This window comes from Erythrolamprus reginae, chromosome 6 (assembly GCF_031021105.1).
Source record: "Erythrolamprus reginae isolate rEryReg1 chromosome 6, rEryReg1.hap1, whole genome shotgun sequence".
In the NCBI taxonomy this organism is placed as follows: Eukaryota; Metazoa; Chordata; class Lepidosauria; order Squamata; family Dipsadidae; genus Erythrolamprus; species Erythrolamprus reginae.
In genome coordinates this window covers 7,917,090-7,943,825 of record NC_091955.1, presented here as the reverse complement: position 1 = coordinate 7,943,825, position 26,736 = coordinate 7,917,090, and the positions used below count along the sequence as shown (strand labels likewise).

Here is a 26,736-nt window from a genome sequence, read left to right as displayed (position 1 = left end):
GAAACAGTTTGTGTCCAGGATGCGAGGGGTCAGTAAATAAGGAATCCTAATCCCGATTAGATAAAATATAAAGAAAAGGATGATGGGGGTAGTGGTGGAGGAATTTCTTTTTTTTATTCCTGGTTTAACATCAATCATTCCCCGAGCACCAGCCTGTTTTAATTTCCCCCAAAGAAGAGCAATCAAGACCAGATTAAAATACGAGTGAGGAAGGAAGGTGGTGGTGGAGAAATCTTACGATTCACATCTGTGCCTTATGATGAATATTGCTTACGTGGACAAAAAGCCGAACAGCACGGGAATTTGGGTGCTTTTCCCTCTCTCTCTTTCTGTTTCTATGTCTCTCTCTCTCTCTCTCTCTCTCTCTCTTAACTACTCCGCGCTGCTATTAATATCCCTTCCAGCCGTGTGATGCAAGATATACACCCACCCTTTCCTGAGAAACCCGGCTGCGATAACTCACATGCACAGCCTCTATAAAAGTTTCTGCAGCTCCGCACACTTCCTCACTGTGTAGCTAGATTCTCAGACAACATGAAGCTCCCTCGAGGGTTGTGGCTACTGCAGGCAGCAGCTCTGTTTGTGGCAAGCGGGCTCGTTCTGTCGGAAGAAGGTGAGGGACGGGGAGATGAAGAAAGAGGAGGAGGAGGAGGAGGAGATAAGGCGTCTCCGGCTTGCCCTCTCACCCTCCAGAGCAGCGGGAAATGTGATGGAGAGGAATGCCCCTACCAGGTGAATCTCCCTCCCTTGACCGTCCAGTTGCCCAAGCAGTTCCAGCTGATGGAGAAGACCCTCAAGGAAGTGGAGCTCCTCAAGGAGATGGTCAACACTTTGAGCAAGTCCTGCCACGATTGCAAACTCCAGGCGGACGACAACCGAGAGAAGGACCACGCCAACGACTTTCTGCCGCCGGTTACGGCAAACCAGAGCCTCGTGCAAGACAACCGAGTCGCCGACCTGCAGGACAAGGTCACCAAGTTGTCCGAGAACCTGAAGAACGCCAAGAGCCAGATCCACACCCTGCAAGGCCGGCTGGAGAAGATGAACCTGGTCAACATGAACAACGTGGAGAATTACGTCGACAACAAGGTGGCCAACCTGACGTTTTTCGTCAACAGCTTGGACGTTAAGTGCTCTTCGCAATGTCCGGCCGAAGGAGCCAAACCAGGTAGGTCAACGTTTGCGGTTTTCGCCACGGATTTGAAGGGTTAGCCACCTTATTACATTGGGAATTGTCGTTGCACCAACTTGTAAAGAAGGCAGGATTTGAGGGTTGATATCTAACTAAGAGTAATGGATGAAAGCTTAGAATAGAATAGAAAATTGGAATGGAGTGGAGTGGAATGGAATAGAATAGAATAGAATAATGGAACAGAACAGAAAAGAATAGAATACTGATGGAATGGAATGGAATAAAACAGAACAGAATAGGAAGGGACCTTGGAGGTCCTCTAGTCCAACCCCCTGCTTAGGCAGGAAGCCCTGTATACAATTTCACACAAATAGCTGTCCAATCTCTTCTTTAAAACTTCCAGCGTTGGAACATTTACAACTTCTGGAGACATGCAACTTAGAACTAAGGAGAAATTTCCTGTCGGGGAGAACAATTAACCAGTGGAACAGCTTGCCTCGAGAAGTAGTGAAAGCTCCAACACTGGAAGTTTTTAAGATGATGTTGGATAACCATTTGTCTGAAGTAGAGTAGGATTTCCTGTCTAAGCAAGGGGTTGGACTGGAAGACCTTCAAGGTCCCTTCTAACTCGTTGTACTACTACTACTACTACTACTACTACTACTACTACTACTACAACAACAACAACTGAGGGAAAAGTACAGGGGCTTTCGGAAAGAAAGATAAGCCTAAGGAAAAACTGGGTGTTCAATGTTAGCAAATTGACAATGCACACTATACCTTAGTCTACTTCTTATTAGGTTATATAAGAGCATCCTTTGCTGTTCACTAGGAATGCCAAGGGCAGGGGTCCCCAAACTTTTTACACAGGGGGCCAGATCACTGTCCCTCGGACTCTTGGAGGGCCGGACTATAAAAAAAACCTATGAACAAATGCCACCTTATTTTAAAGTAAAAAACAAAATGGGAACATACTATTTAGGGGGGGCGGGGAAGAAGTCTGAAATTCATATATGTTTATGTTTTGTTTTTAATTTTCTTTTGTTAACATCTGATTGGCTATATAAGGTTTTCTTGGCTTATAGAAAAATGTATAAAGAAAGAAGGATATAAAGAAAGAAGGAAGCACTTTGGCATAATGCTTAATAAGTTAGAAATATAATTGGTGGTGTACTTTTTTGAGGAGGGAATTGAATTAAAAGAAAATGAATGTAACTGGATGACAAAATTAGGGAAAAAAACTTTTGCAACTTTTTTGATGATTGATATTAGTTCCTAACAAAATACCGCATTTTATTCATGGAAAATTAGATGTGCTCCTGTCACTCACCCACGGGCCGGATAAATGGCCTCAGCGGGCCGCATGCGGCCCACGGGCCGTAGTTTGGGGACCACTGGCCAAGGGGGTACCAAAGGTGGATCAGTTATAATTTGCCCAGTTAGTTTGCTACTGGCCAGGGCTAAACTAATGCAGGGGTCTTCAAACTTGGCAACTTTAAGACTTGTGGACTACAACTTGTAGAATTCTTCAGCCAACTATGCTCTGCTGGGGAATTAACAAATTAACAGAGTTAGAAGACACCTTTTAGGTCAGCTGGAGACCCTAAACCATTTCTGACCAAGAGACTAATCCAGTCTCTTCTTGAAAGCCTCCAGTGATGAGGTTCCTATAACTTCCAAAGGCAACTTCTGCTCCGTCGGTTGATTGCTCTCACTGTCAGAAAGTTCCTCCTTATTTCCAGGTTGAATCTCCCCTTGATCAGTTTCCATCCATTAGTCCTTGTTTGGTTTTCAGATGCTTTGGAAAATAGCTTGGCCACCCCTCTTCTCTGTGGCAGCTCCTCAAATATTGGAAGACTGCTCTCATGTCTCCCCTAGTCCTTATTTTCATTAAACTAGATATACCCAGTTCCTGCAACCATTCTTCCTATGTTTTAGCCCCCGGTCCCCTAATCATCTTTGTTGGTCTTCTCTGCACTTTTTCTGGAGTCTCAACATCCTTTTTGCATTGTGGTGACCAAAACTGAATGCAGTATTCCAGGTGTGGTCTTACTAAGGCTTTATAGGGTGGTATTAGTACCTCACCTGATCTTGATTGGAACCAGCTCCCCCCAGATATCAGAGTTGCGCCCACCCACCTAGCCTTTCGTAAGCTCCTTAAAACCCACCTCTGTCGTCAGGCATGGGGGAATTGAGATATTCCCTTCCCCCTTGGCTTATAAAATTTATGCATGGTATGCTAGTATGTATGATTGGTTTCTAAATTGGGGTTTTAAATTAACTTAAATATTAGATTTGTTTACATTGTATTATTATTGCTGTGAGACGCCCCGAGTCTGCAGAGAGGGGCAGCATGCAAATCTGATTAATAAATAATAAATAAATAAATTCCTCTGCTAATGCAATTTTGGACTGCATTTGGCTTTTTTGGCTGCCATCACACACTGCTGGCTCATATTGAATTGGTTGTCCACTAAGACTCCAAGATCCCTCTCACAGTTCCTGCTATGAAGCCTGGTTTCACGCAGCCTTATAAGTCTACTTTGGGGTTTTCTTGCCTAAGTGTAAGACTTTTTCTTTTTTAAAAAAAATATGTATTTAATTTTTTCCATTTTTAAAAAAACAATACATGATCATATTTACAGATGAATCTACATCATATATACATTCCTATCAACATTATCTTTTAATTGCTTTTAGATTTCTTGATGTTTTATTTCAATGTTTAGTTTGAGTTTCTTTTTTTTTGTCCATTGGTAGACTTAACTATAGTTTCACCTGGACAAATGTGACCAATGCTAGACCTTCAAGCCATGTCCCAAAATGCCAGGGAATTCCTAGAAACTTGGCAGTCTGAAAAATTAGCCATTGATAGACACATAGACTTTAACGATATCTGTAGGCTTTGCAAAGGAGACAATCTATCCAAAAAGAGAACAGAAAGACCAGTAATCAGCACCCAGATAAGCATAGATTATGCTTACGGAGATTATGCTTACGGAGAGGCGCGGCAAAGAAACAAACAAACAAATAAACAAACAAACAAATAGATAGATTAACTCCAAGGTTAACAACAGACCAACAATGAAGTAAACAATACCCCAATTGAAAAATTGCCCCCCAAAAGGGTCAACAGCAAACAGCCCAATCAAAGAATCTCTAAGACCATCCCAATTAACCCTGATAAGGGAAGACACTAGAATATAAACTAAGGGCAAACCCCACTCCTTCCTAGCATTGATGATGTTACCTAGTTTGGTAATGAAACTAAACAAGCATCAAGGGCCTCACAGATGAAATGTGAGGTTTGGCTGGACCTTGGGGAAGAGCCTTCTCTGTGGTGGCTCCGACCCTATGGAATCAACTGCCCCCAGAGTTTCTCAACTGCCTCCTCCCTACCGGTCTTCCGGAAAGCCGTTAAGACCTGGCTTTTCCGTAAGGCCTGTAAATTAGATTGACTGTAGTGTATGTACTGTATGGTTCTTTTTAGGATATTATTGTTTTATTATATTATTGATTTTATTGTGTATTCCAGTTGTATTTTACTATTGTTGTATTTATGTCACTTGTTAGCCTGAGTCCATTTTGGAATGAGTGTCATATAAATACGATAGATAGATAGATAGATAGATAGATAGATAGATAGATAGATAGATAGATAGATAGATGATAGATAGATAGATAGATAGATGATAGATAGATAGATGATAGATAGATAGATAGATAGATAGATAGATAGATAAGATAAGATAGATAGATAGATAGATGATAGATAGATAGATGATAGATGATAGATGATAGATAGATAGATAGATAGATGATAGATAGATAGATGATAGATAGATAGATAGATAGATAGATAGATAAATAGATGATAGATAGATAGATAGATAGATGATAGATAGATGATAGATAGATAAATAGATGATAGATAGATAGATAGATAGATGATAGATAGATAGTTAGATAGATGATAGATAGATAGATAGATAGATGATAGATAGATAGATAGATAGATAAATAGATGATAGATAGATAGATAGATAGATAGATGATAGATAGATAGATAGATAAATAGATGATAGATAGATAGATAAATAGATAGATAGATAGATAGATAGATAGATAGATAGATAGATAGATGATGATAGATGGATGGATGGATGGATGGATGGATGGATGGATGGATGGATGGATGGATGGATGGATGGATGGATGGATGGATGGATGGATAACGGACGGACGGACGGACAGACAGACAGACAGATAGATAGATGATTGATTCTAACTTATTGGTGAAATGCCTCAGGTTTAGACTGGACCCATGTGTGTGAACTTTTAAAAAAAAACCTCAAAAAATTAAAAGCTTTATTGTGAAACATTGTTTTGAATTATTTTTAAAAGCGATTCAAGTGCTCGCCATATGTTTTATGGCTGGTATAGTCTTATATAAGGCGAAAGGCCCAAATGACAGAATCCTTCAGCTGCAAATAACTGGATCAAAGGAGGAAAAATCATAATTTCTAAATAGATGGCACATCATATACCAAGAATCTTGGCAAAATAGAATAGAATAGAATTCTTTATTGGCCAAGTATGACTGAACACACAAAGAATTTGTCTTTGGTGCATATGCTTTCGATGTACATAAATGAAAATATACATTTGTCAAGAGGTACAACACTTAATGATTGTCATAGGGGTCAAATAATTTCATACTATATTTTTTTTAATTTATTTATTATTTAGATTTGTATGCCGCCCCTCTCCGCAGACTCGGGGCGGCTCACAACAGAATGCAACAATTCATGACAAATCTAAATTATAGTTTAAAATATTTTAAAAAAACCATTTACTAAGCAAACATACACACAAACATACCATGCATGAATTGTATATGCCCGGGGGAGATGTCTCAGTTCCCCCATGCCTGATGACAAAGGTGGGTTTTAAGGAGCTTAGGAAAGGCAAGGAGAGTAGGGGCAGTTCTAATCTCTGGGGGGAGTTGGTTCCAGAGAGTCGGGGCCGCCGCAGAGAAGGCTCTTCCCCTGGGGCCCGCCAACCAACATTGTTTAGTTGACGGGACCCGGAGAAGGCCCACTCTGTGGGACCTAATCGGTGGCTGGGATTCGTGCGGCAGAAGGCGGTCTCGGAGATATTCTGGTCCAGTGCCATGAAGGGCTTTAAAGGTCATAACCAACACTTTGAATTGTGACCGGAAATTGATCGGCAACCAATGCAGACTGCAGAGTGTTGGTGAAACATGGGCATACCTAGGTAAGCCCATGACTGCTCTCACAGCTGCATTCTGCACGATCTGAAGTTTCCGAACACTTTTCAAAGGTAGCCCCATGTAGAGAGCATTACAGTAGTTGAACCTCGAGGTGATGAGGGCATGAGTGACTGTGAGCAGTGAGTCCCGGTCCAGATAGGGCCGCAACTGGTGCATCAGGCAAACCTGGGCAAACGCCCCCCTCGCCACAGCTGAAAGATGGTTCTCTAATGTGAGCTGTGGATCGAGGAGGACGCCCAAGTTGCGGACCCTCTCCGAACCAGTGAAAAAATTAGGAACTGTTTTGTAGGCAATTTCCTTCCAGCTATGCAGTTTTAGGAGTTGCTTTATCTTCAACACAGTCTGTTCTAAGCACGCACAAAAGTACTTCGTAAAAATGATGGCACTTGGCATTCAAACATGATCTATTTTGGCTTTCAGATAATTCTTTTTCCAAGCTTCTTTCCAACAAATTTTAACATTTTAAATTGGTTACATTACAGTAACCAAGGAATAACTTAAGAATTCATTTGACATTTCTGATTATCATCATCCGAAGCAGACAGAAATATTCATGCCCCTAAGTTTGATATATACAGTTAATAAAGTTCGGATTTTATTATAAACATATCTGGACCAGGAACAAATTGTTGCCATTGGCATGCCTCCCAAAACAGTGTAAAGATGATTATATTTGGCTGAAAGGGATCACACAGATCTCCAACTCCAACCTTCTGTCCAAGATAGGAGTGCTTATTCCATCTTGGACAAATGGTTGCCCAATCTTTTCTTGAATTGTTCTGCCGGCGTGTCCCAACCGCCCGTAATTACAGGGTAATGAGTCCAGAAAGACACACACCACACGACAGAAGGAAAACCAAAAGTCTTTATCAACACAAAAGCAGAAACAACTCCCTTTTTAAATGTCAAAGGGATTTTCTGGTACACACAAGGCACAGGTTAAATGCAATCCAATTTCTCACCCAGTAACTGGGGAATTGAGTCCAATTCCAAAGTCCAGAAAGTCCACACACAGTCTTGAACAGGGAAACAGCAAAACCACAATCTTGACGAAACTATGAATCAGATAAGCTTCCACGAGGCTAAACCAGCACACTGCTTTTTATCTGTAGCACTAATTACAACGGCCCCACCCAACCACAGGTGGCCTCATTTTCTCTTGTAATAATCCTTCAGTTGTTGTCTCACATGCATCACTCTACGCATGCGTGGGTCCGTCATAAGTTCTTGTTCAGAATCCAGGGATGATAAGGATGATTGATCTCCTCCTGGGCTGTCTGCCAAACTCCCCTCTTCCCTGCCACTCACGCTTCCTTCGTCAGAGGAGCCTTCGTCGGGAGATTCTATCAGGCCTGTGGCATGTGGATGTTTCCTCCACATCCACCTCCACATTCCTTGGGGCAGGAGCTGGGCCAAAGCCAACCACAACAGTGATGGAGCACCCACAATTTTGTGAAGCAAACTAATTCACTGATTAATTGTTCTCACTATCAGGAAATTTCTCTCACATCCAAGTTGGATGTCTCTTCAATGAATTTCCATCTGTTGCTTCTTGTCCTGCATTGGAGAATAAATCATCCCTTCTTTTCTATGACCACCCCTTTATGTCTCTCCTTCACTAGGCTAAACATGTCCACTTTCCACAACTGTCCGTTGTATCTTTTAGTCTCCAAACAACCTGATCATCTTTGTTGCTCTTCTCTGCACTCTTTCTAAGGCCTCAGTACTATTGTTGTGCTTAAACGGCCTGTTTAATTTGTAATTGTGAACTTGCAAAGTTCAAAGTGAGGGCATTCTTAAAGTTATTCCATAAATGACTATAACTGCTATCAAGAACAGAATGGGTTAGAACAGTGTTTCCCAACCTTGGCAACTTGAAGATATCTGGACTTCAACTCCCAGAATTCCCCAGCCAGCGAATGATGGCTGGGGAATTCTGGGAGTTGAAGTCCAGATATCTTCAAGTTGTCAAGGTTGGGAAACACTGGGTTAGAACAAGGCATAAAACTGGATTGGTTTATGTATTTACAGTTACAATCAAGATTTGAGAAAGACATTAAAACAGAAGGTATTAACTTACAAAAAACAGAATTACATCAAATCTTATTGGGTCAGGATGTTAACTTGATCAAAAAAATTTACAAATACTTCTTAACGATTGAATTAGAATTTGAGCAGGTTAAGGACACAATGATAAAGTGGATGAGAAATATAGGTTACACAATAGACAGAGATTGTTGGCAGCAATTATGGGAGAGAAATTATAAAATGACAATGTCAACTGCATTTAAGGAAAATATGTATAAGATGTTTTGTAGATAGAAGACTGAGAAGACTGACGGCAGAAAAAGACCTCATGGTCCATCTAGTCTGCCCTTATACTATTTCCTGTATTTTATCTTACAATGGATCTATGTTTATCCCAGGCATGTTTAAATTCAGTTACTGTGGATTTACCAACTACATCTGCTGGAAGTTTGTTCCAAGGATCTACTACTCTTTCAGTAAAATAATATTAGATGGCATATATCACCACAAAAGCTAGCACAAAAGAACAGAATGGGTGACGAATGTTATTGTGACCACGACAAGAACCATGAGGGAGCAGTGGTTAGAATGTATTGTTTGTTTGTTTGTTTGGATTTCTCTCCTTGTTTAGTTTCCACCCATTGCTTCTTGTTCTACCCTCAGGTGCTTTGGAGAATAGGTTGACTCCTTCTTCTTTGTGGCAACCCCTGAGATATTGGAACACTGCTATCCTGTCTCCCCTGGTCCTTCTTTTCATTAAACTAGCTATGCCCAGTTCCTGCAACCGTTCTTCATATGTTTTAACCTCCAGTCCCCTAATCATCATTGTCGCTCTTTGTACTTTTTCTAGAGTCTCAACATCCTTTTTGCATCGTGGCAACCAAAACTGAACGCAAAGGGAACTGTGTTCCCTTTATTTATTTTTTTGACCAATATATAGAAACATAGAAGACTGACGGCAGAAAAAGACCTCATGAGCCATCTAGTCTGCCCTCATACTATTTTTTGTATTTTATCTTAGGATGGATCTATGTTTATCCCAGGCATGTTTAAATTCAGCTACTGTGGATTTACCAACCACGTCTGCTGGAAGTTTGTTCCAAGGATCTACTACTCTTTCAGTAAAATAATATTTTCTCATGTTGCTTTTGATTTTTTCCCCAACTAAATTCAATATATATTTCTTAACCCTTATTTTATAATAGTTGCCCTTTAAAAAGAAAAGAAAAACCAAATTACTTATCTTTAAACATTAAATATCCATTCATATAAACTAAATCCTACATTATAATCTAACCTTAGCAATCATAATTGTTATTTATTTCTCAATAAACCACTGGATTTCACAAGAAAATTCTTTCAGATTTGACAGACCACAGGAATGGTAAATCTGTGGTCAAGATGTTGTTAAATTACACATGTGAGTGGTCAGAATTAGGGCTGCTAAGATGATTGGTAGTCAGTCATGTTTCATGCACCACAGGCTTCCTGCCACTGTAGTTTTGCTAATGTAATATAATTAAATAAATATATGAATTGTCACATTTTTAAACCACAAGACCTCAACTATGGTTACTTACAAAATGTGTCCAAAATCCAGAACCCAGGAGTCCATGTAACTGAAATTGGACAAATTTAATAAAACATTTTTAATCTACTGCTAAAACTCAAACTCTTCAACCATTCTGTTATCTTGAGAGCACAGGCAGTCCTGGCCCCAGGGGAAGAGCCTTCTCTGTGGCGGCCCCAGCCCTCTGGAACCAACTCCCCCCCCGGAGATTAGAACTGTCCCCACCCTCCCTGTCTTTCGTAAACTACTCAAGACTCACTTATACCGCCAGGCATGGGGGAGTTGAGATCTTTCTTTCTTTCTTTCTTTCTTTCTTTCTTTCTTTCTTTCTTTCTTTCTTTCTTTATTTATTTATTTATTTATTTATTTATTTATTTATTTTTGTATGCCGCCCCTCTCCGCAGACTCGGGGCGGCTCACAACAAAGTGAAAACAATTTACAACAAATCTAAATTACTATTTAAAAATATTTTAAAGACCCCATTTTCTAAACACACATACATACAAACATATCATTCATAAATTGTATATGCCCGGGGGAGATGTCTCAGTTCCCCCATGCCTGACGACAAAGGTGGGTCTTAAGGAGCTTACGAAAGGCAAGGAGGGTAGGGGCAGTTCTAATCTCCGGGGGGAGTTGGTTCCAGAGGGTCAGGGCCACCACAGAGAAGGCTCTTCCCCTGGGGCCCGCCAACCGACATTGTTTAGTTGACGGGACCCGGAGAAGGCCCACTCTGTGGGACCTAATCGGTTCGCTGGGATTCGTGCAGCAGCAGGCAGTCTCGGAGATATTCTGGTCCAGTGCCATGAAGGGCTTTAAAGGTCATAACCAACATATTCCTTCCCCCTAGGCTATTACAAGTTATGCATGGTATGTTTGTGTGTATGTTTGGTTTTATAATAAGGGTTTTTAGTTGTTTTAGTATTGGATTGTTACATGCTGTTTTTATCATTGTTGTTAGCCGCCCCGAGTGTACGCAGAGGGGCGGCATACAAATCCAATAAATAATAATAATAATAATAATAATAATAATAATAATAATAATAATAATTTACAACAGTGATTGAGCTCAAAAATTTCCGTTGTTAAGTGAGAAAATTTGTTACGTGGGGTTTTGCCCCTTTTTATGAACTTTCTTGCCACGGTTATTAAGTGAACACCTATACTTGATAAGCTAGCAACGCGTTAGGTGAGGGAATCTGGCTTCCCCACTGATTTTATAATAATAATAATAACAACAGAGTTGGAAGGGACCTTGGAGATCTTCTAGTCCAACCCCCTGCTTAGGCAGGAAACCCTACAACTAATTCAGACATCTTCTTAAAAACTTCCAGTGTTTGAGCATTCACAACTTCTGGAGGCAAGCTGTTCCACTGATCAACCGTTCTGACTGTCAGGAAATTTCTCCTTAGTTCTAAGTTGCTTCTCTCTTTGTTCAGTTTATTATTATTATTATTATTATTATTATTATTATTATTATTAATTAGATTTGTATGCCGCCCCTCTCCGTAGACTCGGGGCAGCTCACAACAATAACAAAGACAATGTAACAAATCTAATAATTTAAAAAATACTAAAAACCCCATTATTAAAAGCAAGCATACACACAAACATGCCATGTATAAACTGTATAGACCCGGGGGAAATGTCTCAGTTCCCCCATGCCTGACGGCAGAGATGGGTCTTAAGAGCTTTACGAAAGGCAAGGAGGGTGGGGGAAGTTCTGATCTCCGGGGGGAGCTGGTTCCAGAGGGTCGGGGCCGCCACAGAGAAGGCTCTTCCCCTAGGTCCCGCCAAACGACATTGTTTAGTCGATGGGACCCAGAGAAGGCCAACTCTGTGGGACCTAATCGGTCGCTGGGATTCGTGCGGCAAAAGGCGGTCCTGGAGATATTTTGACCTATTGCTTCTTGTTCTACCCTCAGGTGCTTTGGAGAATAGGTTGACTCCTTCTTCTTTGTGGCAACCCCTAAGATATTGGAACATTACTATCCTGTCTCTCCTGGTCCTTCTTTTCGTTAAACTAGCCATGCCCAGTTCCTGCAACCGTTCTTCATGTGTTTTAGCCTCCAGTAACTTAATCATCTTTGTCGCTCTTCTCTGCACTTTTTCTAAAGTCTCAATATCCTTTTTGCATCGTGGCGACCAAAGCTGAATGTAGTATTCCAAGTGTGACCTTACTAAGGCCTTATAAAGTGGCATTAACACGTGATCTTGATTCTATCCCTCTGTTAATGCAGCCTAGAACTGTGTTGGCTTTTTTGGCAGCTGCCGCACACTGCTGGCTCATATTTAAATGGTTGTCCACTAGGCCTCCAAAATCCCTCTCAGAGTTACTACTACTGTTGATTTTGCTCGTCAAAAGTTTGCAAAAGGTAACTAACGCTGCAAATTAAGATATTGGTTTATGTTTTATCAAAACGAAACACAGAAACATAGAAACATAGAAATCTGACGGCAGAAAAAGACAACTCTTTCAGTAAAATAATATTTTCTCATGTTGCTTTTGATCTTTCCCCCAACTAACTTCAATATATAAGTTCAGATTGTGTCCCCTTGTCCTTGTGTTCACTTTCCTATTAAAAACACTTCCCTCCTGGACCTTATCTAACCCTTTAACATATTTAAATGTTTCAATCATGTCTCCCCTTTTCCTTCTGTCCTCCAGACTATACAGATTGAGTTCATTAAGTCTTTCCTGATACGTTTTATGCTTAAGACCTTCCACCATTCTTGTAGCCCGTCTTTGGACCCGTTCAATTTTGTCTATATCTTTTTGTAGGTGAGGTCTCCAGAACTGAACACAGCATTCCAAATGTGGTCTCACCAGCACTCTATATAGCGGAATCATAATCTCCCTCTTCCTGCTTGTTATACTTCTAGCTATGCAGCCAAGCATCCTACTTGCTTTCCCTACCACCTGACTGCACTGTTCACCCATTTTGAGACTGTCTGAAATCACTACCCCTAAATCCTTTTCTTCTGAAGTTTTTGCTAACACAGAACTGCCAATACAATACTCAGATTTAGGATTCCTTTTCCCCAAGTGCATTATTTTACATTTGGAAACATTAAACTGCATTTTCCATTCCAGAAGCGTATAGCTATGTGTATATTGTTAAAAATTAAGGTATATGTATGGACGTATTATGGAGAAAAACAATAAAAGCCATATTTTTTTAAAAAAAGTTTGCAAATGGTGATCACACGACCTTGGGATGCTACAATGGTCATCAGTGAACTCAATAATGAACTCAATCTGTATAGTCTGGAGGACAGAAGAAAAAGGGGGGACATGATCGAAACATTTAAATATGTTAAAGGGTTAAATAAGGTTCAGGAGGGAAGTGTTTATAATAGGAAAGTGAACACAAGAACAAGGGGACACAATCTGAAGTTAGTTGGGGGAAAGATCAAAAGCAACATGAGAAAATATTATTTTACTGAAAGAGTCGTAGATCCTTGGAACAAACTTCCAGCAGACATGGTTGGTAAATCCACAGTAACTGAATTTAAACATGCCTGGGATAAACATATATCCATCCTAAGATAAAATAAAAAAATAGTATAAGGGCAGACTAGATGGACCATGAGGTCTTTTTCTGCCGTCAGTCTTCTATGTTTCTATAAGTACAAACCAGTTGCCGAGCAAAACAAATTCCAGCACCATGTGAATTGTCTTTCTTATTTCAGTGACATAATGACATTAAATGCCAATGACATAAATAATTTATAGCAACTGGGAAACAGCTGGAAGACCCTTTTTTTTTTTTTTTTAAGCAAGTGTTACATTCCTCTTTGGTGCCAAAACCACAAAGTTACGCAATGCCGGGGTTAGAGGAAGTCATTGTCATCTTTTAAATGACCATTTTCAGAGAACATTGTGCCCGGGATCACTTTAGTAGCGGAGTCACTGTTATTTCTGGCGGTAGTAGACTTGTTTCAGTTACTTTTCTGCGAAATCAATGAATCTGTTTTCCCTGAAGGGACACGTAGTAAAAATCACGAGGCCAGCTCTTCTCCAACTCCACCTAGAAAAAAGCCATCTCACAGATGTCGAGGGCAGCTGCTGTAAATCTTGAGAACTGTCACATAGTACGAAGGAAGGTTATGATAAAAAATTGTTGCCTCTGTTCTTGTAGCAGATCTCAATGACTAGGATATTTTATTAAAGGCGACTGCGGAGGGAGGATGAAAAGGAGAGAGGAAGTAAAAATGGATGGAGGATGGATGAAGGGAGGGAAGGAGGGAGGAAAGAAAAAGACAGACAGATAGACAGAAAGAAAGAAAGATCTCAATGATTAAGATATTTTGTTAAAGGAGATGACAGAGCAATAGAGGGAGGGAGGGAGAGAAGGAGGGAAGGAAGAAAAGAAAGATAGATTTCAATGGCTAAGATATTTTATTAAAGGAGATAATAGAGAAAGAGGGATGGAGGGAGGGAGGGAGGAAAGAAGGAAGGAAGGAAGGAAGGAAGGAAGGAAGATCACAATGACTAAGATATTTTATTAAAGGACATAATAGAGAAATAGAGGGATGGAGGGTGGGAGGGATGGAAGGAGGGAGGGAAGGGAGGGAGGGAGGAAGGAAGGAAGATCTCAATGACTAAGATATTTTATTAAAAGAGATGGTAGAGAGATGGAGGGAGTGGGAGGGATGGACAGAGGAAGGGAGGGAGGGGGGAAAGAAAAAGACAGAAAGAAAGAAAGAAAGAAAGAAAGAAAGAAAGAAAGAAAGATCTCAATGGCTAACATATTTTATTAAAGGAGATAATAAAGAGGGATGGAGAGAGGGAAGGAGGGAGGGAGGGAGGAAAGAAGGAAGGAAGGAAGATCACAATGATTAAGATATTTTATTAAAGGACATAATAGAGAAATAGAGGGAGTGGGAGGGAGGGAGGGATGGAGGAAGGGAGGGATGGATAAAAGAAAAAGACAGGAGGGAAGGAAGGAAGGAAGATCTCAATGACTAAGATATTTTATTAAAAGAGATGGTAGAGAGATGGAGGGAGTGGGAGGGAGGGAGGGATGGAGGAAGGGAGGGATGGATAAAAGAAAAAGACAGGAGGGAAGGAAGGAAGGAAGATCTCAATGACTAAGATATTTTATTAAAAAAGATGGTAGAGAGATGGAGGGGAGGAGGGATGGAGGGAGGAAGGGAGGGAGGGAGGAAAGAAAAAGACACACAGACAGAAAGAAAGAAAGAAAGAAAGAAAGAAAGAAAGAAAGAAAGAAAGATCTCAATGACTAAGATATTTTATTAAAAGAGATGGTAGAAAGATTGAGGGAAGGAGGGAGGAAACCTTTGACTGCATAGAATAATTTATTTCAACACCAATTTTTAAAAATTCTCTTTTTGGAAATACAATCCCATTACAACTGCATCCTTTCGCCCTATGCTAGATAAGTCAAAACTGCCTGTCACTTGTGATAACCGTCCGTCTCCCTCTCTCTTTCTCCCCAGTCATCCAGCTTATTCAAGGAGACTGCTCCAATTATTTTGCCGCCGGAAACCGGAAAAACGGCTTTTACAAAATCACCCCGGATCCCAGGAACCCTAACTTCGATGCTTATTGCAACATGGAGTCCTTCGGAGGGGGCTGGACCGTGTTCCAGATGCGCCAGGACGGCAGCGTCTCCTTCAACCGGACCTGGGAGGACTACAAGAATGGTTTCGGAAACGGTAAGGAGTTCTGGTTGGGCAACGACAAAATCCACCTCCTGACCAAAAGCAAAGAGATGCAGCTGATCATCGAGATGGAAGACTTCAACGGCGTCCGAGAATACGCCAAATATGATCAGTTCTACGTCGCCAACGAGTACCTCAAATACCGCTTAACCATTGGCAAATATTCCGGCACCATCGGAGACGCCTTGAACTATAAAAAACCCTACACCCACGATCAAAAGTCCTTCAGCACCCCGGACAGCGACAATGATCACTACCCTACAGGCCACTGCGCAGCGTACTATAGCTCTGGGTGGTGGTTTGACGCCTGTATGGCCGCTAACCTCAACGGCAGATATTACAACAAGAAATACAAAGGGATTCGCGATGGCATTTTTTGGGCCTCGTGGCCCGAATCGTCTGATCAGAACATGAACGGTTACAAAAAAGGGCTTAAGAAGGTTAAAATGATGATGAGGCCCAAAACGTTTTTGCCGTGAATCCTTCCTTGCTCCCCAAAATAATTTTGTCCCATCTTGGCACTTTCTCTCCGAATTTGAGTGCAATTTAAGAATATTCAGTTACATTTCTTCTTTTTAAAAAAAATAAAATCTCTTAATCTTGCAAACATTCATACATAGTATACATACATAGACGTCTTTTCCTGACCAAATTCATTTGAAAGGTCTCCAAACTTGGCAATTTATAAGACTTGTGGATTTTGTCTTCCAGAATTCCCCAGCCAGTCATGGTCAAAGGGCTCAGGATTCTGGGAGTTGAAGTCCACAAGTCTTAAAGCACTCCATCATGGATAAATATCTCTCTCTCCCTCTCTCTCTGTCTCTCTCTTTCACTTTCTATCTATCTATCTATCTATCTATCTATCTATCTATCTATCTATCTATCTATCTATCTATCTACCTACCTACCTACCTACCTACCTACCTACCTACCTACTGTATTTCCGCAAAAATAAGATCTGTGTTATATTTTTGGGAACTCTGAAATAAACGCTTAGCCTTATTGCTATGCATTCAAAAGCCCAATTGGGCTTATTATCAGGGGATATCTTATTTGGGGGGAAAACAGGTCTGTCTGTCTGTCTGTCTGTCTGTCTGTCTGTCTGTCTGTCTGTCTATCTATCTATCCTCCCTCCTTCCCTCCCTCCCTCCCTATTTCCTTCCTTCCTTCTTCTCTTCCTCTCTTCCTTCCTTCCTTCCTTTCTTCCTAAGTTTTTAAGAAGAATCTAGACAATCATTTATCTGAAATGATATAGGTTCTTTTACTTAAGCAGGGAGATGCACTAGAAGACCTCCAAAGTTCCTTCCAGCTCATTCTATTCCATTCTATTCTATTCTATTCTAATTCTATTCTAAAGTTGCCAAGTTCGGAGACCCCAGGTATATACCAAGACTTGGACCAAATAATACTTCGACCTCATAATTTTCTGAATTTGAATTTAGGCTCAATTTTGACACAGTGACTTTGAAGGAATCCCAGTAGTCAGGTTCTATTATCTGCTCATAGGGGGAAAAAAATGCAGATAATTAAAGGCACTTAAACCCAAAGTCTAAATGCCCCCATTTTTAACTCACATTCCCAGAAACATATCTATAAATTCAATAACTGGCTTTCCGGTCAACCTAGCCTCTTGGTTCAGTCTAACTTTACAAGGTTGGTGTTGGGAATAAAGTGAGGGGAAGGCCCCATTTTACTCTGCCTTGAGTTGTTGGAGAAAATGCTGCGTGCCAATTTGATTATTTAACCATTATTTTCAAAGCCAGTGAACCTAAACTGTCCTGCCATGCGGAACCCCCCACCCCATCTTTATCTCTTTGTGACTGTGCTTTTCTATGTAAATAATAGAGGTTATATTTTTATAGATGACGAATTAATGCATTGCCACTGTCACTTTTCTTTATTGTGAACTATGTCTAAATAGTTTGTAGAAGACTATCTGCATTTCTTGTTTTTGTTCTGTTTTGTTTTAGTAAAAGCCATGAAGAATTTTAACTGCCGTGTTTTCCCCAAAATAAGACCCTGCCTTATATTTTCCTGAACCCTGAAATAAGCGCTTGGCCTTATTTTGGGGGAGGTCTTATTATTTGGGGGCAAGATGGGTCTTTTCTTGCTGCCTTACCCTATTTCCAGCTCTGTCTCTCTAACTTTAAGCATTTTTTTAGGGAGGGCTTATTTTGGGGGAGGTCTTATTTATGGGGGAAGCCTTATTTTCAGGAAAACACGGCAAGTTTAGCTTTTGTAGTGTTTTATCATAGTGTGTTTTTTTATAATTTTATTCTAAAATGCGATCACGTTTGTCACAGTGTAAAATTACATGGATGACAGTTGACTTCATTGGATGCATGAATCTGCAACGGTTGATTATGATCTAGGAAGGTTACATTCCACTAGATGCTGCTGTCATTTGTAATGAATCTATCGAACTTTCCATAACAGTTGCGCCAACTATCCAAATATGAATGTACGTGAATGGTTAGGATTCACTCAGACAGGATTAGATCAATTTAAATGTCGCTGAAAACAGTGGCAGATGTTTATCACGGCGTTTGGAAACAAGGACAATTAAATGAACTGAAATGATGGTGGCTTAATTAAGTATTTCCTGCTCAATTTTTTTAAAAAAAACTAGAGGTTTTTGGTTTTTTTCAATAGGAGAGGAACTAACCCCAAAGATATCTTTATGCTTATAGAAGAAAAACCAAAATTTAATATATCGCATGTAGATCAACAGGCTGTCACATGAAGGTGAAAATTAACCGGTTCAAATGATAATTACAGTGTTCCCTCGCTTTTTGCGGGCGATGCGTTCCGAGACCGCCTGCGAAAGTCGAATTTCCACGAAGTAGAGATGCGGAAGTAAATACACTATTTTTGGCTATGAACAGTATCACCAGCCTTCCCTTAACACTTTAAACCCCTAAATTGCAATTCCCCATTCCCTTAGCAACCATTCAGATTATTACTCACCATGTTTATTATTATTATTATTATTTATTGGATTTGTATGCCGCCCCTCTCCGCAGACTCGGGGCGGCTAACAACAGTGGTAAAACAACATGAACAATCCAATTAATAAAAACAACTAAAAACCCCTTATTATAAAAAAACCAAACATACACACAAACATACCATGCATAACTTGTAATAGTGTAGGGGGAAAGGATAACTTAACTCCCCCATGTTTATTTATTAAAGTTTATTAAAAAAAATATTTATTAAAGGCAGATGAAAGTTTGGCGATGACATATGACATCATCGGGTGGGAAAAACCGTGGTATAGGGAAAAAACCCGCAAAGTATTTTTTAATTAATATTTTTGAAAAACCGTGGTATAGACTTTCCGCGAAGTTTGAACCGGCGAAAATCGAGGGAACACTGTACATGGAATCGCAATAGTCTAGGTCAGTGATGGTGAGCCCTTTTTTTCTCGGGTGGCGAAAGAGCATGCTTGCGCACGGTCGCACGTGCGCAAGTACACACACACATAATTCAATCCCTGGGGAGGGTGAAAACAGCTTCCCCCACCTCCTAGAGGCCCTCTGGAGGCCGGAAAGGGCCTGTTTTCCAATTTCTGGGGGACCCAGTAGGCTCGTGTTTTGCCCTCCCGAGGTTCCAAAGCTTCCCTGGAGCAAGGGGAGGGTAAAACTGCCCTCCCCCCTCCTTCCGGAGGCTCTTTGGAAGCCAAAAACACCCTCCCAACCTCTGTGCAAGTCAAAAATCAGCTAGCCAGCACACACATGCACATTACAGCTGAACTAGGCTCATGTGCCAGCAGGTATGGCTCCACGTGCCACCTGTGGCACCTGTGCCATAGTTTTGCCATCACTGATCTAATACAACAACCTCCAAGGATCTGTCTTCCATGGACTGTCTTCCATGGACTGGGTGGTGGTGGTTTCACATGTGCAACATAGAAACATAGAAGTTTGAAGGCAGAAAAAGACCTCCTGGTTCCATCTAGTCTGCCCTTATACTATTTCCTGTATTTTATCTTACATCCCAGGCATGTTTAAATTCAGTTACTGTGGATTCACCAACCATGTCTGCTGGAAGTTTGTTCCAAGCATCTACGACTCTTTCAGTCAAATAATATTTTCTCACGTTGCTTCTGATCTTTCCCCCAACTAACCTCAGATGGTGCCCCCTTGTTTTTGGGTTCACTTTCCTATTAAAAACACCCCTCCTGAACCTTAGTTAACCCTTTAAGCCCTTTATCTACACAAGAGACTGTGGAGATTGGGATTGATCACATAGATGGCTAGATTTGATTAGATTTATTGGATTTATATGCCGCCCCTCTCCGCAAACTCAGGGTGGCTCACAACAATGGTAAAAACAATACATAATAACAAATCCAATACCCACCAATCCAATTACAATTTTAAGCTAAAAAATTCATAAAAAACAACCCCAGAATATTAAAAAAACAAGCACACAATCAATCTAACACCAAAACAACATGGGCAAGGGGGAGATGTTTCAGTTCCCCCATGCCTGACGGCAGAGGTGGGTTTTAAGGCGTTTGCGAAAGGCAAGGAGGGTGGGGGCAATCCTAATCTCAGGGAGGAGCCGGTTCCAGAGGGTCGGAGCCACCACAGAGAAGGCTCTTCCCCTGGGTCCCGCCAGACGACATTGTTTAGTCGACGGGATCCGGAGAAGGCCAACTCTGTGGGACCGAACCGGTCGCTGGGATTCGTGCGGCAGAAGGCGGTCCCGGAGATATTCTGGTCCGGTGCCATGAAGGGCTTTATAGGTCATAACCAACACTTCGAATTGTGACCGGAAACTGATCGGCAACCAATGCAGACTGCGGAGTGTTGGAGTGATATGGGCATACTTAGAGAAGCCCATAATTGCTCTCGCAGCTGCGATGAGCAATTAGGATGGATAGATGTTTATCCCAGGCCTGTTTCAATTCAGTTACTGTGGATTCACCAACCATGTCTGCTGGAAGTTTGTTCCAAGCATCTACGACTCTTTCAGTCAAATCATATTTTCTCACGTTGCTTCTGATCTTTCCCCCAACTAACCTCAGATGGTGCCCCCTCGTTCTTGGGTTCGCTTTCCTATTAAAAACACTTCCCTCCTGAACCTTATTTAACCCTTTAAGCCCTTTATCTACACAAGAGACTGTGGAGATTGGGATTGATCACATAGATGGCTAGAATTAAGATGGCGGCCGACTGTGTTAACAGCTCAATTAAAACACTCGCAAATGATGTGCAGGACCTCAGATCCAGATCTTTCCCCCGTTTAAAATATCTCTGAACGTTTTGGTCTTTTCATTCTCTTAACAAAATTGAAGGGTCAGGGGGTCACAGAACACAGCCCAGCACAATGGGTGATTGTAAAAGCCACTGAAAATGAGGAATCCTCAAATTTGAGGATTTCAGATTGCTAATTCCTGGATTGAGATTGAACATTCCTAACTACTACTTAGTCTTCCTCCACGCTCTATTTACTCTCCAACGCGACAGCACATTTTGTCCACTTGGTCAGAATTACTCACTTTGGAATGCTGTGGGGGAACGTGACACTTGATATTTTCTTCAAAAGAGTTCAATTTTTTTGCCTAATTTTTAAAAGCAGTTTAAAAAAAAAAGTTTTCCCCAGATATGTAAGTCTACAGATCTTATCATTCTTGGCTTAATGGGAAAAACAGTTATTTTGTTTAGCCTACAGCATAACATACATGGATGGACTTACAACTAGTATTAACTTTTCACTTAGATTAAAAATAGAGCCAATTTCTTAAAGATTTATATTCAGACGCTAACGAAATACAGTGTAATACAATTAGAGGATTCCAGTTTTGGAAAAACTGAATTATCTAGTTTGGCTTAAATAACATTTTTCATCCATAAAGGCCATGTAGAAATGTACATATCAGCTTATGGTTAGTTTTTAATGGAGAAAATGATTAAGAGTATATTTATAATAGTTCATTACTGTGAACAGGCGTAAAATACGTACACAGAGAAGCATAAATTAATATTTAAAGCAGAACGGATTATTTGAAGACCTGCATTTAGCATTTTATTTGTATATTATTGCTATTGACAAAAAAGATATTGGTGCTTATGTATATCTGCATTACAAAGGAGGCTTTTGCCCAGTACAATTAAATCCATATTTACTACTTAGTTACAAATCTTATTTAACTGCAGAGTACAAGATATGGTAATGTTGAAAGGAACATATATATGTTTGCATTGAAAATGTTTTCTGATGTCGCACATCAAATTTCCTAAGTTAAAAAAAAAACAATGTCTACTACTGCTTAGCGCTGGTACTTATCAAAACATTTCTTCCCAAATATAATCTAGGTAATAAACATTAAGGATGTTATTACACTGTTTTTGACTACTATATTTGTAAAGGGAACAAAGCTTTAAGATCGCTACGGGAAACAGCAATGCTAAGAGCAGGACATAAAATGTTTTAAATGGAAAAATAGGAAAATAAAAATAGAACGGATGTTGACTCCCATAATCAAATGTCTTGCAAACTAAAGGAAAATATAAAGCTATCCAAATGAAAAACCAAAGCCATTTATCTCAGGCAAAATCATTCTTTAAATGATCCGTAAAATGCCCATAATATTAATCAACTCCACATGGTGGTTTGGATGGGAAAAACAACGGCATTGCCACTGACATGCGGACAACAGAGACATTAATTGGATTTTCATTTTGCTTAAGCCATATCTACACAGTGTGTTAAAGCAGGTTTGAAATTTTAGGAAAGTGTTTTAATAGCGTAAAGTATTTATTCCAAGAGATCTACCTACTATGGCATTCTGGGAATTTACATAATTCTTTGTGCATCGTAAGATATTATTCCCAATGCTTTTGCTTCCAATGTCTGATGTCTTTCACGAAGAATATCTTACAGGCAGGGGGGGGTCCTAGCTTATCTCACTGTCGGTTCAATTCCTGATGCGCTTGTGCGTTTGTGCGCATGCCCAGTGCTACCAACTCAGCACCTGCGCATGCGCAGAAGCTAAAAACAAGATGGCAACGCCGTAGGCGCCACCGAGAGCACCGGTTTGGGGCCGTGGCAGGACTGGGTCGCTGCTGGTTCTAGCGACCCAGACCACCATGTGACCACCAGTTCTGAAGAACTGGTCTGAACTGGGAGTAACTCACCCCTGCTTATATGTAAACGGTTCTTATTTTTGTGAAATGTGTGACTTTTCTCAATGAGCTCACTTGCTGGGTTATTTTTTTCCGTATTTCTGTGTTTAAATGATTTGAATCATGTGTTTGCTCACACGTCGTCACATCTAGTATGTCTTCTTGTTTTCAATGCAAATTGTCATCCGAATTGCCTACCAAATAAAGAAACAACAGGCTTGACAATGGCTTTATTGTGTAATACTGTTAAATCTCATGCGTGAAACTTTAGACAGTGGTTCATCACCTTTCTCATGCCGCGACCCCTTAATACAGTTCCTCGTGTTGTGGTGGCCCCCAACCATAAGTCTAGCGCCAATTCTCCCAACAGAGCTTTAAGTAGTGTTGGGCGAACCGAACCTGCAAAGTTCGGTATAGCGAACCCGAATTTTTGCAAAAGTTCGGCAAAAGTTCAGGTTCGGGTTCAGGAGAGCGCCAGGAAGCGCCGCCGCCCAGCTGTCACCTTCCGAAACAGCCGGGGGAGCTGTCAGCCAGTCAGGAGGCGAAAAAGGAGGTGGAGAATCCCACGAGGAGATTCCAGGGGCAGAGCTTTGACATCACTGAGACGTCCTTCCTGGCCGGCTGAAGCGAAGACTCCAGGAAGGACGTCTCAGTGATGTCAAAGCTCCGCCCCTGGAATCCCCTCGTGGGATTCTCCACCTCCTTTTGCGCCTCCCGACTGGCTGACAGCTCCCCCGGCTGTTTCGGAAGGTGGGAAGTGCCGCCGCCTAGCTGTCACCTTCAGAAACAGCCAGGGCACTTCTCGGCGGTCTCCCAAACAAATAATAATAATAATAATAATAATAATAATAATAATAATAATAATAATTTATTAGATTTGTATGCCGCCCCTCTCCGAAGACTCGGGGCGGCTCACAACACGATAAAAACAGTATTATACAGGCACAAATCTAATATTAAAAAAAAAACTAAAAACCCTATCATAATTAAAAACCAAACAGCACATACATACCAAACAGAAATTATAATAAGCCTGGGGGGAAAGTGTCTCAAATCCCCCATGCCTGGCGGTATAGGTGGGTCTTAAGTAGTTTACGGAAGACAAGGAGGGTGGGGGCAGTTCTAATCTCTGGGGGGAGTTGATTCCAGAGGGCCGGGGCCACCACAGAGAAGGCTCTTCCCCTGGGGCCCTTCAGACGACATTGTTTAGTCGACGGGACCCGGAGAAGGCCAACTCTGTGGGACCTTATCGGCCGCTGGGATTCATGCGGTAGCAGGCGGTTCCGGAGTTCGGCAAAAGTTCGGGTTCGGGTTCAGGAGAGCGCTGGGAAGCGCCCCGGCTGTTCTGGAAGGTGACAGCTGGGCAGCAGCGCTTCCTGGCGCTTTTCCTAGGGCCGAACTCGGACGTTCAGCAAAAGTTCGGATACGGGTTCAGGTGCCGAGCCCGAACTTTTTTTAAAATTCGGGTGCCGAACCCGAACCTGAACTTCATTGGGTTTGCTTTAAGGTGATTGGCAGGAAGGTCAGAGGGATACGCCCACGGTAAATGCCTAATTGGTCGGAAGGTAAAAATATGTTCCAAGGCGTCAGAATAGAAGCTTTAGTTCCTAACACCATGGGAAATTTGTCTTTTCCTAGGATCTTAGGCGACCCCTGTGAAATGGTCGTTCGACCCTCAAAGGGCTTCCAACCCCCAGAATGAGAACCACTGCTCTAGAGGTACCCAATCAGAATCCCTCATTTTCCCAGTTAGAGCCAGAAAAAAATTGGAATCTGTAAGGCTGCTATTTCCTTATCCTCATTATTATAAGAGCTGTTATATAACTTTCTGGGGTTGACGAGCCATGATAAATATATTTATTCTTTTAAAATCAGGGAAGGAGGTCAGGCAGTTCCCCAGATGTTGCTAGACTCAAACAATTGGTAGCCATAGCAAACAACGAATTACAGTTTAAGCCAATATTTGTAGAGTTTCAGGTTTCGACTCCCACTGGAAATTTGGCTGGATGATGCTTCAACAACCCGAAAGTCTTACTTAAATCCAGAAATCACAAATAATTTGATTACGAAATCCAATTTTGCAGGCGGTTCCAAATAGGATACCAAACCGCTGTTTGCAAAACTGAAAAGAAAAAAAACCAGTAACATTTTAAAGCAACAAATAAAGCATTTGTTTTATTTTTTTAAGGACCCCGTAATCCCTTATTTATTTATTTATTTATTTATTTATTTATTTATTTATTTATTTATTTATTATTTAGATTTGTATGCCGCCCATCTCTCCGAAGACTTGGGGCGGCTCACAACAAGATAGAACAAATCATAAATAATCCAAATAACATTAAAATATTTAAAGATTTAAAAGAACCCCATATACTAACAGACACACACACAAGCATACCATGTATAAATTGAACATGCCCGGTGGAGGTGTTTCAATTCCCCCATGCCTGATGGCAAAGGTGGGTTTTAAGGAGTTTACGGAAGGCAGGAAGAGTAGGGGCAGTTCTAATCTCTGGGGGGAGTTGGTTCCAGAGAGTCGGTGCCGCCACAGAGAAGGCTCTTCCCCTGGGGCCCGCCAACCGACATTGTTTAGTTGACGGGACCCGGAGAAGGCCCACTCTGTGGGACCTAATCGGTCGCTGGGATTCGTGCGGCAGGAGGCGGTCTCGGAGATATTCTGGTCCAGTGCCATTATATCAATGCCCTCTTTAGATTCTTCAATAATTTCACATAGAAATTGAAACGATCTAATTTATTTATTTATCTATTTATCTATCTTATTTATTTATTTATTTATTTATGTATTTATCTATCTATCTATCTATCTATCTATCTATTTATTTATTTATTTATTTATTTATTAGATTTGTATGCCGCCCCTCTCCGTAGACTCGGGGCAGCTAACAACAGTAAAAAGACAATATGAACAAATCTAATATTAAAAGTAATGTAAAAACCCCAATTTAAGAAACCAATCATACATACAGACATACCATGCATACATTTTATAAGCCAAGGGGGAAGGGAAAGTCTCAATTCCCCCATGCCTGACGACAGAGGTGGGTTTTAAGGAGCTTACGAAAGGCAAGGAGGGTGGGGGCAACTCTGATCTCTGGGGGAGCTGGTTCCAAAGGGTTCCAAATTCCAATACAGTGATGGTGAACCTTTTTTTCCCTCGGGTACCGAAAGAGTGTGCGTGTATACTATTGAATATGCGCTAGTGCCCACACCCATAATTCAATGCCCGGGGAGGGTGAAAATAGCTTCCCTTGCCCCCCTGGAGTCCCTCTGGAAGCTGGAAACGGACTGTTTCCCAATTTCTGGTGGGCCCAGTAGGCTCATGTTCCACCCTCCCCAGGATTCCCTGGAGCCAAGGGAGGGTAAAAAGGCCCTCCCCCATTTATTTATTTATTTATTCAATTTTTATGCCGCCCTTCTCCTTAGACTCAGGGGCAGCTTACAACATGTTAGCAATAGCACTTTTTAACAGAGCCAGGCTATTGCCCCCACAATCTGGGTCCTCATTTTATTTATTTATTTATTCATTCATTCATTCATTCATTCATTCATTCATTCATTTATTGGATTTGTATGCCGCCCCTCTCTGGAGACTCGGGGCAGCTAACAGCAACAATAAAGCAGTGTACAATAGTAGTCTGATGTTAGAAATAATTAAAAACCCATTAATATATAAAATAAAAAACCCCAAACATACATACATATCATGCATAGAATTGTAAAGCCTAGGGGGAAGAGGGTCTCAATTCCCCCATGCCTGATGGCAGAGGTGGGTTTTAAGCAGCTTACAAAAGGCAAGGAGGGTGGGGGCAATTCTAATCTTTGGGGGGAGTTGGTTCCAGAGGGCCGGGGCCGCCACAGAGAAGG

General features: G+C 41.1%; 2 protein-coding genes across 3 annotated transcripts in view; one reads left to right on the top strand and one right to left on the bottom strand.

Annotated features, from left to right (window-relative positions):
• Window positions 1–26,736, bottom strand: part of CCDC146 (coiled-coil domain containing 146) — a 123,989-nt gene that overhangs the window by 58,953 nt on the left and 38,300 nt on the right. The window lies entirely within an intron of this gene.
• FGL2 (fibrinogen like 2) lies at window positions 491–23,070 on the top strand. The gene is made up of 2 exons (XM_070755199.1): window positions 491–1,168; window positions 15,488–23,070. Exons 1-2 carry the CDS (start codon window positions 535–537, stop codon window positions 16,189–16,191), a joined length of 1,338 nt encoding a protein of 445 aa, XP_070611300.1. The 5' UTR covers window positions 491–534; the 3' UTR covers window positions 16,192–23,070.